Here is an 11482-nt window from a genome sequence, read left to right on the forward strand (position 1 = left end):
AGGACTGATCAAAGTAACACTGGAGAGATGTATGGTCTAAATGTGTTGGCCCAAACAAACACTTACTTTTTATTGGTGGGGGTGATGGTGATGGTTTGGACATGTTCAAAGGAGAGATGATGGGTATATTAAGGGAAGGATGCTGAAGATGGAGCTGCCAGGCAAGAGAAAAAGAGGAATGCCAAAGATGAGTTTTTTAGAGATGGTGAGGGACGACATGCAGGTGGTTGGCGCGACAGAGGAAGATGCAGAGGAAGAGATGGGAACAAATGATCTGCTGTTGTGAAGGGTTAGGTTTAGTTAAAAGAAGAAAAGTTTCCTTTAACTTTCCTTTTTTGTGGTTATGAACCATTTAATGATGTATAGTGATGTAATAAAAGGCAACCAGAGTTTAATATCTATTGTTTTGTTCACTTCTGGTTTGCAAAAAGTACATTAGCAAAGCAAATGGAAAACTAACCAATTGACCACTAAAATGCAAATAAAAAATGTAGATCTTTCTCATTAAATATAATAATGTGAATCTGTAACTAGGGAACAAAGTTTGTGTCACTTTTGTGCTTTTCCAAACTCTTTTCAACCCACAAATTTGTATTTTCTACAATTCGTCAAACGTTTTACATTCAATATCATTCCTATTTAAAAAAAAATATATATATATACTGTATTTTTTTTTAAAGAAATGTCATAGAGCTAACAAAAAATATTTAATACATAAGCATTCACACAGTAATGGACAAATGGTCTAGTTTTGTTATTACAAAACACACATTTTTCATCAATATCGTTTCTGAAATCTATAAGCACGTGGTTTACATGATTAATCAAGTGTATTGTTTTAAAATCAACTTATCTGGTTTTGTTTGTCTTATTAAAATTCCAAACCTATTTACATTTAATATTCTCAAATCAGGAATTTAAAATAGCTTTGAGTTGTGGACCCCTCATTGATTATTAGTGCGTCTCTCTGTTTGTTGGCGCCTCAATTGGAGCCCCGCCCTAAACTCCCAATTGACCAATGAGGAGTCTCCAACCGCTTAGGGCGGAAATAAACACGGAAGTGCTTGTTAGAAAATCACGACACGTAAACAGTGTCCGGGTTCATCCTGTACTGAGTATACACCAGTTATATATAGTATTTGTGTTTGTTAGTTTAGTGTGTTTCGCTCCGAACAGCCTTAATGGCGACGGGCAGTGGTGTGGTTTTGGCCACAGAGAGATATGGCAGTGCAGAGTCCTGGAAGTATTTTGCAAAGGATGCATTGATAGAGAGGAGAAAAGATGGAAGTGGAGGTGATTCAAGAGGAAACTTTATTGTTGGGATTTTTAAAGTAAGCATTTATAACTTTTCCATGTACAATAACAATAATTTGCGTTCTCCTGCCACAAAAGCTTGATTGGGTCAAGTCAGGTGGCTGAGAGGACTACTCTGTATTTCTGAATGGCGTTTCATGCCTTTAGGTTGTAGAAAGTCCAATGTACAATGATTCAACCAGGCTGACATTTGAAAGGGTAGGTAGAGACAAAGATACTTCTGAGCAACATTTCAATAAGAATAGAAGAAATCAACAGTTATTGCTGAAAACACAGGAAGTTTAGCATCGCAGTGTGTGCAGATTTACATAGGAACAGGTTCCCAATCCTGTTTCAGTGTTGTGGAAGCCCATTTCCGCCAATGTGATGATAAAATGATAAATGAGAATGAGAAACCTTCTTGAAATAATGACATAGTATTGCAAAATGATAATGAGAGGTTTGTAGTAGTAGTAGTAGTAGTAGTAGTAGTAGTAGTAGTAGTTGTAGTTGTAGTAGTAGTCATTTATTTGAGAAAGTTTCTCATTCTTTTGAGACACTAAGTTGTCATTAAAATCATCACAAGGTTAAATTATCTGGTGGAAATTTGCTTCCATACAGTGTCAAGTGCACTATATTGCCTATAACAAGCTGGAATCAACAGGCGTGTTGCTTTAGCAAAGCTCTTCTTCAAACTTCACAATAGTACCAGAAGGTTAGTCCAGGGTTAGCTCTACTGGAATTGGATCAGGGAATATCAGATGAATCCCAAACTTTTGAACTGTTCTGTATTTACATTGACTGCTCATACACTCCCCCCTCACACTCACATTTCCACTTTTTATTTCAGAGTGTCTTTCTGCCTCAGGGCTATCCAGAGAGCGTCAGTGATGATTACGTGCAGTACCAGTTTTGGGATACTGTGCAGGTACAGTAGATGATGCAGCAAAACTATTGAGATTATCACCATCAGATTGAAACTCCCCATCCACACTATCCCCCCCCCCTCTCTCAGGCTTTCGCCAGCTCTCTGTCAGGGACTCTGGCCACTCATGCGTCTCTCAAAGGGGTCGGTGTTGGAAACAAAGAGGCAACAGTAGCTGCAGCCACAGTGACATGGCTACTAAGAGGTGATCCCTTACAATATATCATACATATACATAACTCTTACTCTTGTTGTGTGCAACTTGCAAACAAATGTTTCCTTTGCAGATGGAACTGGCATGTTGGGAAGAATCCTCTTTGCTTGGCAGAAAGGGTAAGAAGGCTCATATTTTGGTCTTGTTTCAGTGCAATAAAAGTTTTGGGAGCCTTAATCCAGGTTAGAGATGCTCTTTTTATTTGTGCTCCTCGTTCACTGATGGAAATCCCTCTTTTGATTGGTTTCTTTTTCTTTGTTTCAGGAGTAAATTGGACTCTGAAGCCAAAAAATGGAGGTATGCATGGTGTGCAGGCACTAGATTAAAAAATACTTGTCCAGTCTACTCATTATGTACTCATTTGAAGCTCTTTCTTTTCATTTCTTACCAGACTTTTTGCCGATGTTCTCAACGACATTGCCATGTTCATGGAAATATTGGCTCCGTACTTTCCTGCTTGCTTCACCCTGATTGTGTGTACTGCAGGGATATTCAAGGTAAAAAGACAAACTTGAAATAGCTTAAAAGTTAACTTAATTTGCTTTCCCCAAAGATAAATAATTAACAAAATAAGTGAACCTTGAACATAGAATTCTTTTCACAGTTGTTGGATTATTTTAGTCCACAACATTTCTAAATTAAAGACAAATGCCAATCATTACAAACCAGAGGCGTAACAGAGAAGCTTTAACTAGTGGTTCCCAACCCGGGGGACAAGACTGCTCCACAAGATGAATCGTAGAAGTTGTGAATCAGAAAGCATAAAAAAAGATATTTCTGCTGCACAACATTTCTAGGAGCGAACCTCTTTCCTAAACATTACATCAGTGCATAAACATGAGACGTGTGGAACTTTATAGTGAACAACAGGAAGTCCATCCATCCATCCATCCATCGTCTACCGCTTATCCGGGATCGGGTCGCGGGGGCAGCAGCTCCAGTAAGGAACCCCAATCTTCCCTTCTCCGGGCCACATCCTCCAGCTCCGACTGGGGGATCCTGAGGCGTTCCCAGGCCAGTGAGGAGATATAATCTCTCCACCGAGTCCTGGGTCTTACCCGGGGTCTCCTCCCAGCTGGACGTGCCTGGAACACCTCCCTAGGGAGGCGCCCAGGTGGCATCCTTACTAGATGCCCGAACCACCTCAACTGGCTCCTTTCAACGTAAAGGAGCAGTGGCTCTACTCCGAGTCTCTCACGGATGGCTGAGCTTCTCACCCTATCTCTAAGGGAGACGCCAGCCACCCGTCTGAGAAAACCCATTTCGGCCGCTTGTACCCGTGATCTCGTTCTTTCGTGTAACAGGAAGTCTGTTTATTTATTTATTCAAAATGATAGATTATTTTTCATTCTCGGCAGTTAAGAAAGAAAAAGCTGACTTAATGTTTGTCTTCTTCAGTCCCTTGTTGGAGTGGCAGGCGGTGCGACCAGAGCTGCTCTGACTGTTCATCAGGCTCGCCGAGACAACATGGCGGACATCTCTGCAAAAGATGGCAGTCAGGTACTTTTTGACAAACTATGGAAACCACAGTGAACAGTGTTATTACTTGTGATGAATAACGCTGTCATCCAGTGACAGTGATCCGGCATGCACCCTAACCCAGGACCCTGAACCGGAAGCTGCTAAATGGAATTAAGCCATAATTGATTGAATTATTTACAGATATGCTTTTCCTACTAAGAGATGATAATAACTCTTTCATTTCTGAGGTGTGCTGCAAAGAAGACATTTCATTTTTGTCATCATGTCTTCACAGGAGACTTTAGTAAATCTGGCCGGACTGCTGGTCAGTTTGATCCTCATTCCCCTCGTCACTGATAATCCAATGTAAGTATTGTTAAAGAAAACTTATATAAACTACCATAAGAATCTTATACGTTAACTTATTTTTAAAACAGTCCGTCTTTTTTACCTCTTTCTTCCCCTCAGACTGACTCTCAGCCTCTTCTTCCTCTTCACGGTCCTCCACCTCTTTGCCAACTACAAGGCTGTACGCTCAGTTGTCATGGACACCTTCAACGAGGCGCGGCTTTCGATCGTGCTGCAGCAATACCTGAGAGACAGACGGATCCTGAGTCCACTGGAGGCCAATCAGACAGAACCAGTTTTCTTGCGTAAGAATCATGAATTTGCTGACATTACACGTTAGGATTCTGGGAATGATTTAAATGATTTAAACCCTCATTTAATCAGGCTGGAAGCCAAAGAGGTTTATTATGCTATGAAAACAAAAACCGGAAAGTTCGGTGGACTATCTCGCCCATCATTTAAACCTTTCAGCCTTATGTTATAGCGTTTTATGTTACATTATTATGTACAGTATATTATTACGCCACTTCCTGCTACTATGATGAATGTATCATCCTATTGGAGTCGTGCCTGTTATGTTATCCTTATTTTAGTATGATGCCTAAATGTTTTCTGTTTTGTCCTAATGTCACATGTTATAAGTGTTGATTTCTACAAAAAGAAAATTGTTGCAGCATTGAGACTCAATTGATGTTATTATGTTAATCTGTGCTTTCAAAATGATGAAATTTCCTTTTTTTCCCCAGAGTTTAGGAAAACCTTTCCAATCAAACTTGGAGTGAGGCTACAGGACGTCATACAAAGGTAATTTTGTTTTGCTTATATGATGAAATTGACACAATAAAATGTTCAACATAGTTTAGTATAATTTAGTTTGTTTATTATTTTGTAGCCCAGATGACCTGAATTTGGCTTTGAAGGAAAACAACATGCCTTACCTATTGGGAGTACAAAATGGTATGTAATCTTCCATCCTCCTCCAAAGAACAACAATGTGTTTAAGAGACGTATAACATTTATTTTTTAACTGTGTTCTTCTCAGGCTGTGTAAGTGTTTGTTTGGGACCAGAAGCATCAGTACATGATGAAATCAGAGTGATGTGCCAAGCTTTGTGGCTCAGCAACAAGTTGAGCACTCCAACTTCCAGAGAATATCCTATAGAACAGCAAAGTGAGCCTTTACCTCCATTCATTTCTTTACTTTACGTTAATAGGAGTGCTTTCTCTCCTTTACATGCTTTTTTATGTTTTTAAAGGTAACTGGAAAATGGTGCATGAGAGTCACAAGTTGATGGACACAATTTTCAATCCATTTCTCAAAGGTGAGCACACGCAAAACAGTTTTAACCTAAAATTTACACCCTTTATCCTGTGTATATTTAACAAAAGAAAACACGATTTTTGCTAATATAAATTCCAGGTGCGGAAGCTGCAGGATGGGACATAAAACGAACTCTACTAGACTGGGACGAGTGGAGGGTTGAGTGGAAAACCAAAAGCAACTGAGCTGTGAGACAGCTGCAGCCATTTAACATTGTTTGTGTCACATTTCTTAATGTTGATACAACAGTGGTATTTTTATTTGAATTCATCCTGTTTTCAAATATCAATATGTATGATAAAAGCAAATAAAATATATTTTGTACGCAAATATTTTGATTTTTACAGGTGTATCAAAACATTTTAATTTTTTTTCAACTGTAAAAGACATTGTCTTTACCCGTGTACAAATGTGTCATGCAAATAAAATATGTCTGACTGCCCTACTATCTTTCATCCATAAGGTGGCGTTGCAGGGCGTTCATGTCGGTTCAGGTGCAAGAAACAACATCCGTTGGTGAAACATATGCGTCAAGTTAACAATATTTAATAGCGGGAAATGAGCATTTCCGGCTTTTGTATATAATTAACAAATGCAGTTATATATATTATATTATATTATATTATATATAAACAGCAGGGTTTAACATAAGACATAAGAAGAAGACATTTACTTCCACATACTGCCGAATACTATATCATCTTTGTAAGATTTATTCTATTTTTCAATAGTTTCAAACACCTTGAGGTTATTATTTTGAAAATTCTGACCGGATGTTGCAGTCGTGGTGCTAACTTGACTGGTCGCTCAAACAACTATCTTGACAACACAACCAGTTTATTTAGTCTCAAATTGAACGAAATTGTGTACTAAATGGGAAGATATAAATGTGCATACAACTGCGAAAACTCCAGTGAGTCAGATGTGAAGTATTTTAAGTGAGTAGTAACATTTATCACTCGTAAACAGAAAAGCTTGCGCATTTGTGAATAATCAAGCTAACTTAGCTAACGTAAACAATCACCATGATTCACGTTAGTTCGCCACTTAATGGTTTTCCTGGCTTAGTTTTTCCTGCTCGTTTTAATGTGTTATCTTACTGTGACTTTATGAAGAGGATACAGGATGAGCCTAACTTGATTCAGGCAACTATTGTGATAGTCATTTGAAGTATTCTTTCAAACTAAAATGCCAAATGTTAGTTTCAGCTTCTTCGTTTTTTTCTCAAATGTATTTAATTGCAAGAGTTGAGACTAGAGGTGTACATGCAGACAACGATGTAGATGTGTGTTAAAGAGTATCTGGCTTCTCTGGGATCATCTAGTCCAGACTTGACAAGTTTAGTTGTCTCAATTTTATATAACAGCATAAAAGAAGAAGAAGCCTTGAGTTATGTTTTACTATGAAGACATTATACTAATGAGAACTAATAATAGGCTAAAGTTACTGGCTTTCAAATGGAGTTCAGGGTTGTATTTCCTTCACACATCAGGAATGTTTCAATGAATTGTGTGCTACTACAGGTTCCCCCTGTACAATCCCCGAAAACTTAAGAAATGGCTTATCAACATGAAGTGGAAGGACTGTACGCCATCTCGCTTCTCTGCGCTGTGCATCAATCATTTCGAGGAACAATACATTGACAGAACAGGCAAATTTGTGAAACTTCGAGAAGATGCAATTCCCACCATATTTTCATCCCCTGGCGACGCACAGAAAAGGAAGGTTTGTATGTAGTTATTCAGTATGAGAGGATTATGTAAAGATGAAACATCAGCTGCCAGCAGCATCATAAGACAAATCTTCATCTTTTTCTGATAATTCTTTAACAATCTCATATGCAATACAATCCCTCTGATGCAGGCTTCCAGCAATCTAAAAAGTAAGAGATACAAGGTGAGAACATATTATATTGACATTTAAATCTTCAAATTTAGTGATTTAGTCATTTTAGCAAGCTTGTTTGTTCAGATGGAGCTTTCTTGGCTTAGGGTTAAAAATCAAGTACCACAATCAGTAAAACATTTGTGAACGTTATTTCTCTGTATTGTGAACGCAGCCGCCTGGTGTTAAAGCCTCACAGACGAGTCCAGCACCGTCTCCAACAACGACTCCTTCCACGGCAAAGAGAAGAGTCCAGAACAAAGAGGTTAGCCAGACAGAAGAAGAGCCTGCCGGGTATGTTACTATAGACACGGAAGTTTTGCACTGTCTCACCCTCCACTATTTGTATTTTATACTTGCTTATCTACCAGTCCACTGTTCACTCTGTTGGTGGATGGTTTCATTGTCACTGTCACCCTGCTAGTGATCATTAGTCACTGTTTCTTTAGAACTGCTAAAGTAAGTTACCCAGCTACTAGACAGGATGTATTGCACTCCTGACCAGAACCTTTCTGATTTTCTTGCATTTGATTGTGTGCATCAGAATCTAAGAGGAAATGTATAAAGTAGGGTTGAAAGTAATGATTATCTTCATTATCAATTAATGTAATCAGTTTCCATTCAAACTTAAATTCCTGTATTACGTGTTTGTTAAGTTTATACCTATTTGGATTGTTGCTTTAATGCGTTGACCCTTTCTGCTTCTATCTTCAGAGACAAAGATCCAAAAAAGTCAAATGACAAATGGAGGATTATAGTCGATGAAGGACTGATGAAGATAGAGTCATTTCCACATTTCTTCCATGGAGATTACTGTGTACCACGGGTAATTGGTATTGTATATTATAAATAACGTAATGTTTTAACGGTTGTTTCCAGATGTTTACCTTCATTGTTGCAGTTTATTATCAAATACTGTTGTTTAATTTTTCTAATATGTGTATTGGTATTTTTCACACACACACCCTCAGAATATACAGTGGGCTCCAGATGACAATTTGAGTGTAAGTAGTCATCATGATTTTAAACTTTTAAACTTCAACCTGTATATTATGAAGTATGTAAATCAAGTGCTCGTCCGTGATGTTTACAGGCAGACGGTGAAGATCCTGAGAAGGTGATAGAGGTACGTTACAACAGGATTATCTGAATGTATTGCAACATGACAAACTAAAGTTATTGGGATTCTTACTGCAGTCATATTTCTGCATGATGTGATGGCAGGTGAAAGAGGCGTGGCAGTGGCTCGGTCTGGATGTCAGAGGTCCGCTGCCTCAAACGCTGAACGGGCACAAATACATCTTGACCGTGACGGACTACTATTCCAAGTGGGTGGAAGCTGTGCCTATGCAGTCGTGCCTCCCTCCAGATGTGGCGAAGCAGATCATGGACGTCATCGCCCACTTTGGATACCCGTTCAGAATCCTCTCCAGGCTGCCTCATGACATAGTCCATAAAGTGAGTACAGTGTGTATCGAATTGCATATATTGTTATAGAGCGCTTAAAGGGACAGTTCACAGCAAAAATAAAAACAATTCTTCTTACCTGTCGTGCTATTTATCAATCTAGATTGTTTTGGTGTGAGTTGTCGAGTGTTAGAGAAGTCGGCCGTATAGCGCCACAGTCAAGAGGAAAAATACGTGTTTTGATTGTGGGGTGAACTGTCCCTTTTTAGTTTTTGTAATTACCAGCTTTTGTACCTGTAAATAGCTTTAACATCAACATCAAAATTGTAATCCGACACATCCCACTTTTAATACGGAGGTTTCTGAAAGCTAAACAAACAAAGGTGCCTCTAAATCAGCCAAAGTCTGTCATGGAAGGTTTAATTACAACCAAATTGAATGGATACAGTTGTATATTGTCCTTACACAGTATTTATAACCCTTAAGACTGCAACTCTGTTGGGTTGTTCTGTATTTTCAAAGAGACTAAAGAAAGAAACCCTCTATGAGTAACAGATGCTAGTGGGACAGACAGCAATGAGTAGGGGAGGGACTTTAGCTCCCTACACATTTTGTTTTATAATACATTATTAGTGTAATATTGTGTGTATGTGTCCACATGCTAGATCAACAGAGAACTGAAAGATCAGCTGAAGGTCACCATCGCTCTTGTCGTCTATCATCAGCAGACAGGCACCGTGGATTTGATCACGCAGCAGCTGATTGACAGGTCTGTAAGACAATATTTTTTCTCATATTACTATATGTGTTTTGCATTGATGCATCTCAAGATCCACATTGATGTGTAGTTGGCCATTTAGCCAGAGGAGAGGAATGTGAAAAATACAGTAAATCAAGAGAAGAGCACAGAGGTCAAGTGACAAAACTACACAAGTGTATCCTGTGAACATTTCATTTTACTGAACTGAAATATCTCTCATCATGACTACATGTTTTCTTTTTTGCTGCTCCCCAACAGGATGGTAAGTGATCTAGTAGAGGAGCATGCAACTGACTGGGATGTCTTCCTGCCTGCCAAAGTTTTCAGTCTGTGTTTCAAAGAGCATTCAAAGACGAAGGAAAGGCCCTTCTCAGTGCTCTGCTGTAAGGGACTGGAGCCTGTCCAGACCCCCAGAGGACTGAATGTAAGTGCATTGAACATTTGAGTTTTGATGAGCCTTTGTTTTAATTATATACACTGTAAAAAAGACTCTTGTGTTCTACTCTTCTTCTCTGTTCCACAGTATGCTTATTCCAAGATCCGAGAGAGCGCTTTCGTTGTTAGATAAATATTTATCTGGTGAGTTGGATTAATTTCTTATAAAGTTTTTGTGTCCAAGTACATAATATACAGATTCAGAGAAGTTTCAGAATATTGGGGGATTTTAGAAACGGGTCACTTGAATGTAACCTATATAACTTGTCTCACGCAGTATTATTATTTTTCAGGTTAATTAATGTGAAAGGAAAACTGGTCTCGGTTTAATTAACAAAGCGGGGAGGAAGAGTATTTCTTGTATTTCTTGAATTCTTCGGTACTTCATGTGGAAGCTCTGATAGTTTGACCAGGACGGGGACTTTGTTTCCTGAACAAGTATTGCAAATACCTGCACATTTCTACAGCATCCCTCCTCTCTCCCAAGGACTCAAAGTCGTTTTCATCCTGTTCAATCCAAAGTATAAATGTCTTTATTTTTTGTCCATCAGCTCAGTAGAAGGCAATTTTTCATGCTTGTATCATATTTCTGGATGTAATATTTTATTGCAGATGTTAAATGACCAGTGTGTAGCATTTAGGGGAATCTATTGTAAGAAATGTAAATGTTATTATTCATTATTATGAGTATAATCAAACTGACACTAAGAATCGTTTCTTTAAGCTTGAATTTGGTGGCGCAAACGCACCAGTTGGAGGAAGAAGAAGAAGAAGAAGAAGAAGAAGAAGAAGAAGAAGAAGAAGAAGAAGAAGAAGAAGAAGAAGAAGAAGAAGAAGAAGAAGAAGAAGAAGAAGAAGAAGAAGAAGAAGAAGAAGAAGAAATAATAAGTGGTTGCTGTTGCTGGCTAACTAGTTTGAGAACCCACATTTTGACAAAAGGATGATCATACTTACAATTTAGCACAAGAAAACGTAAGGGATTGTGAATCCTTGGGGGGGCTATTCAGTTAGTTGCAATCTGCAACCTCACCGCTAGATGCCACTAAATCCTACACACTGGTCCTTTAACGTTGTACTACAATGAATTTTCTTAAAAATGCTTTAAGAATAAATTGCAGAATGACAAAGCGTAAAGTTTGATACCAGAGGGGAAGTCAAGATCATGACAAATCATGTCATAAACAAACGTTTAGAAAGCTGTTAGTTTGAGTCTGATTGTTTCAACATTATGTTTTACATCAGGATTTGTTTGTTGGCCTCCTGTTTTCCATTCCACTAACTGATCATTCTTAAGAAACTGAAAGTAAGCTGTAGTCCAAACATTTGAGTTTGCAAATTAGGCTTCTTGGTCTTTTTTGTTTTTTTGCTTTATATGTAAAATATGTAAATAAACTTTAAATAAGAATTGTTTTGTTATGTTATTTCTAAGTTGCA

The 11482-nt window shown here is 38.3% G+C and overlaps 2 protein-coding genes across 2 annotated transcripts; both read left to right on the forward strand.

The window, feature by feature from the left end:
- Positions 1 to 1065: 1065 nt before the first annotated feature.
- rusf1 (RUS family member 1) lies at positions 1066 to 6004 on the forward strand. The gene is made up of 14 exons (XM_029438420.1): positions 1066 to 1331; positions 2144 to 2221; positions 2309 to 2423; positions 2506 to 2551; positions 2697 to 2729; positions 2824 to 2929; positions 3831 to 3932; positions 4189 to 4259; positions 4362 to 4546; positions 4988 to 5045; positions 5134 to 5198; positions 5284 to 5412; positions 5498 to 5563; positions 5662 to 6004. Exons 1-14 carry the CDS (start codon positions 1182 to 1184, stop codon positions 5745 to 5747), a joined length of 1290 nt encoding a protein of 429 aa, XP_029294280.1. The 5' UTR covers positions 1066 to 1181; the 3' UTR covers positions 5748 to 6004.
- A 109-nt stretch (positions 6005 to 6113) lies between these two features.
- LOC115011754 (uncharacterized) lies at positions 6114 to 11453 on the forward strand. The gene is made up of 12 exons (XM_029436979.1): positions 6114 to 6500; positions 7086 to 7287; positions 7426 to 7458; positions 7622 to 7740; positions 8161 to 8272; positions 8418 to 8450; positions 8540 to 8572; positions 8665 to 8904; positions 9519 to 9622; positions 9872 to 10037; positions 10137 to 10192; positions 10773 to 11453. Exons 1-11 carry the CDS (start codon positions 6436 to 6438, stop codon positions 10179 to 10181), a joined length of 1152 nt encoding a protein of 383 aa, XP_029292839.1. The 5' UTR covers positions 6114 to 6435; the 3' UTR covers positions 10182 to 10192; positions 10773 to 11453.
- The last annotated feature ends 29 nt before the right edge of the window (positions 11454 to 11482 follow it).

Source organism: Cottoperca gobio, chromosome 8, assembly GCF_900634415.1.
Source record: "Cottoperca gobio chromosome 8, fCotGob3.1, whole genome shotgun sequence".
Taxonomy (NCBI): domain Eukaryota; kingdom Metazoa; phylum Chordata; class Actinopteri; order Perciformes; family Bovichtidae; genus Cottoperca; species Cottoperca gobio.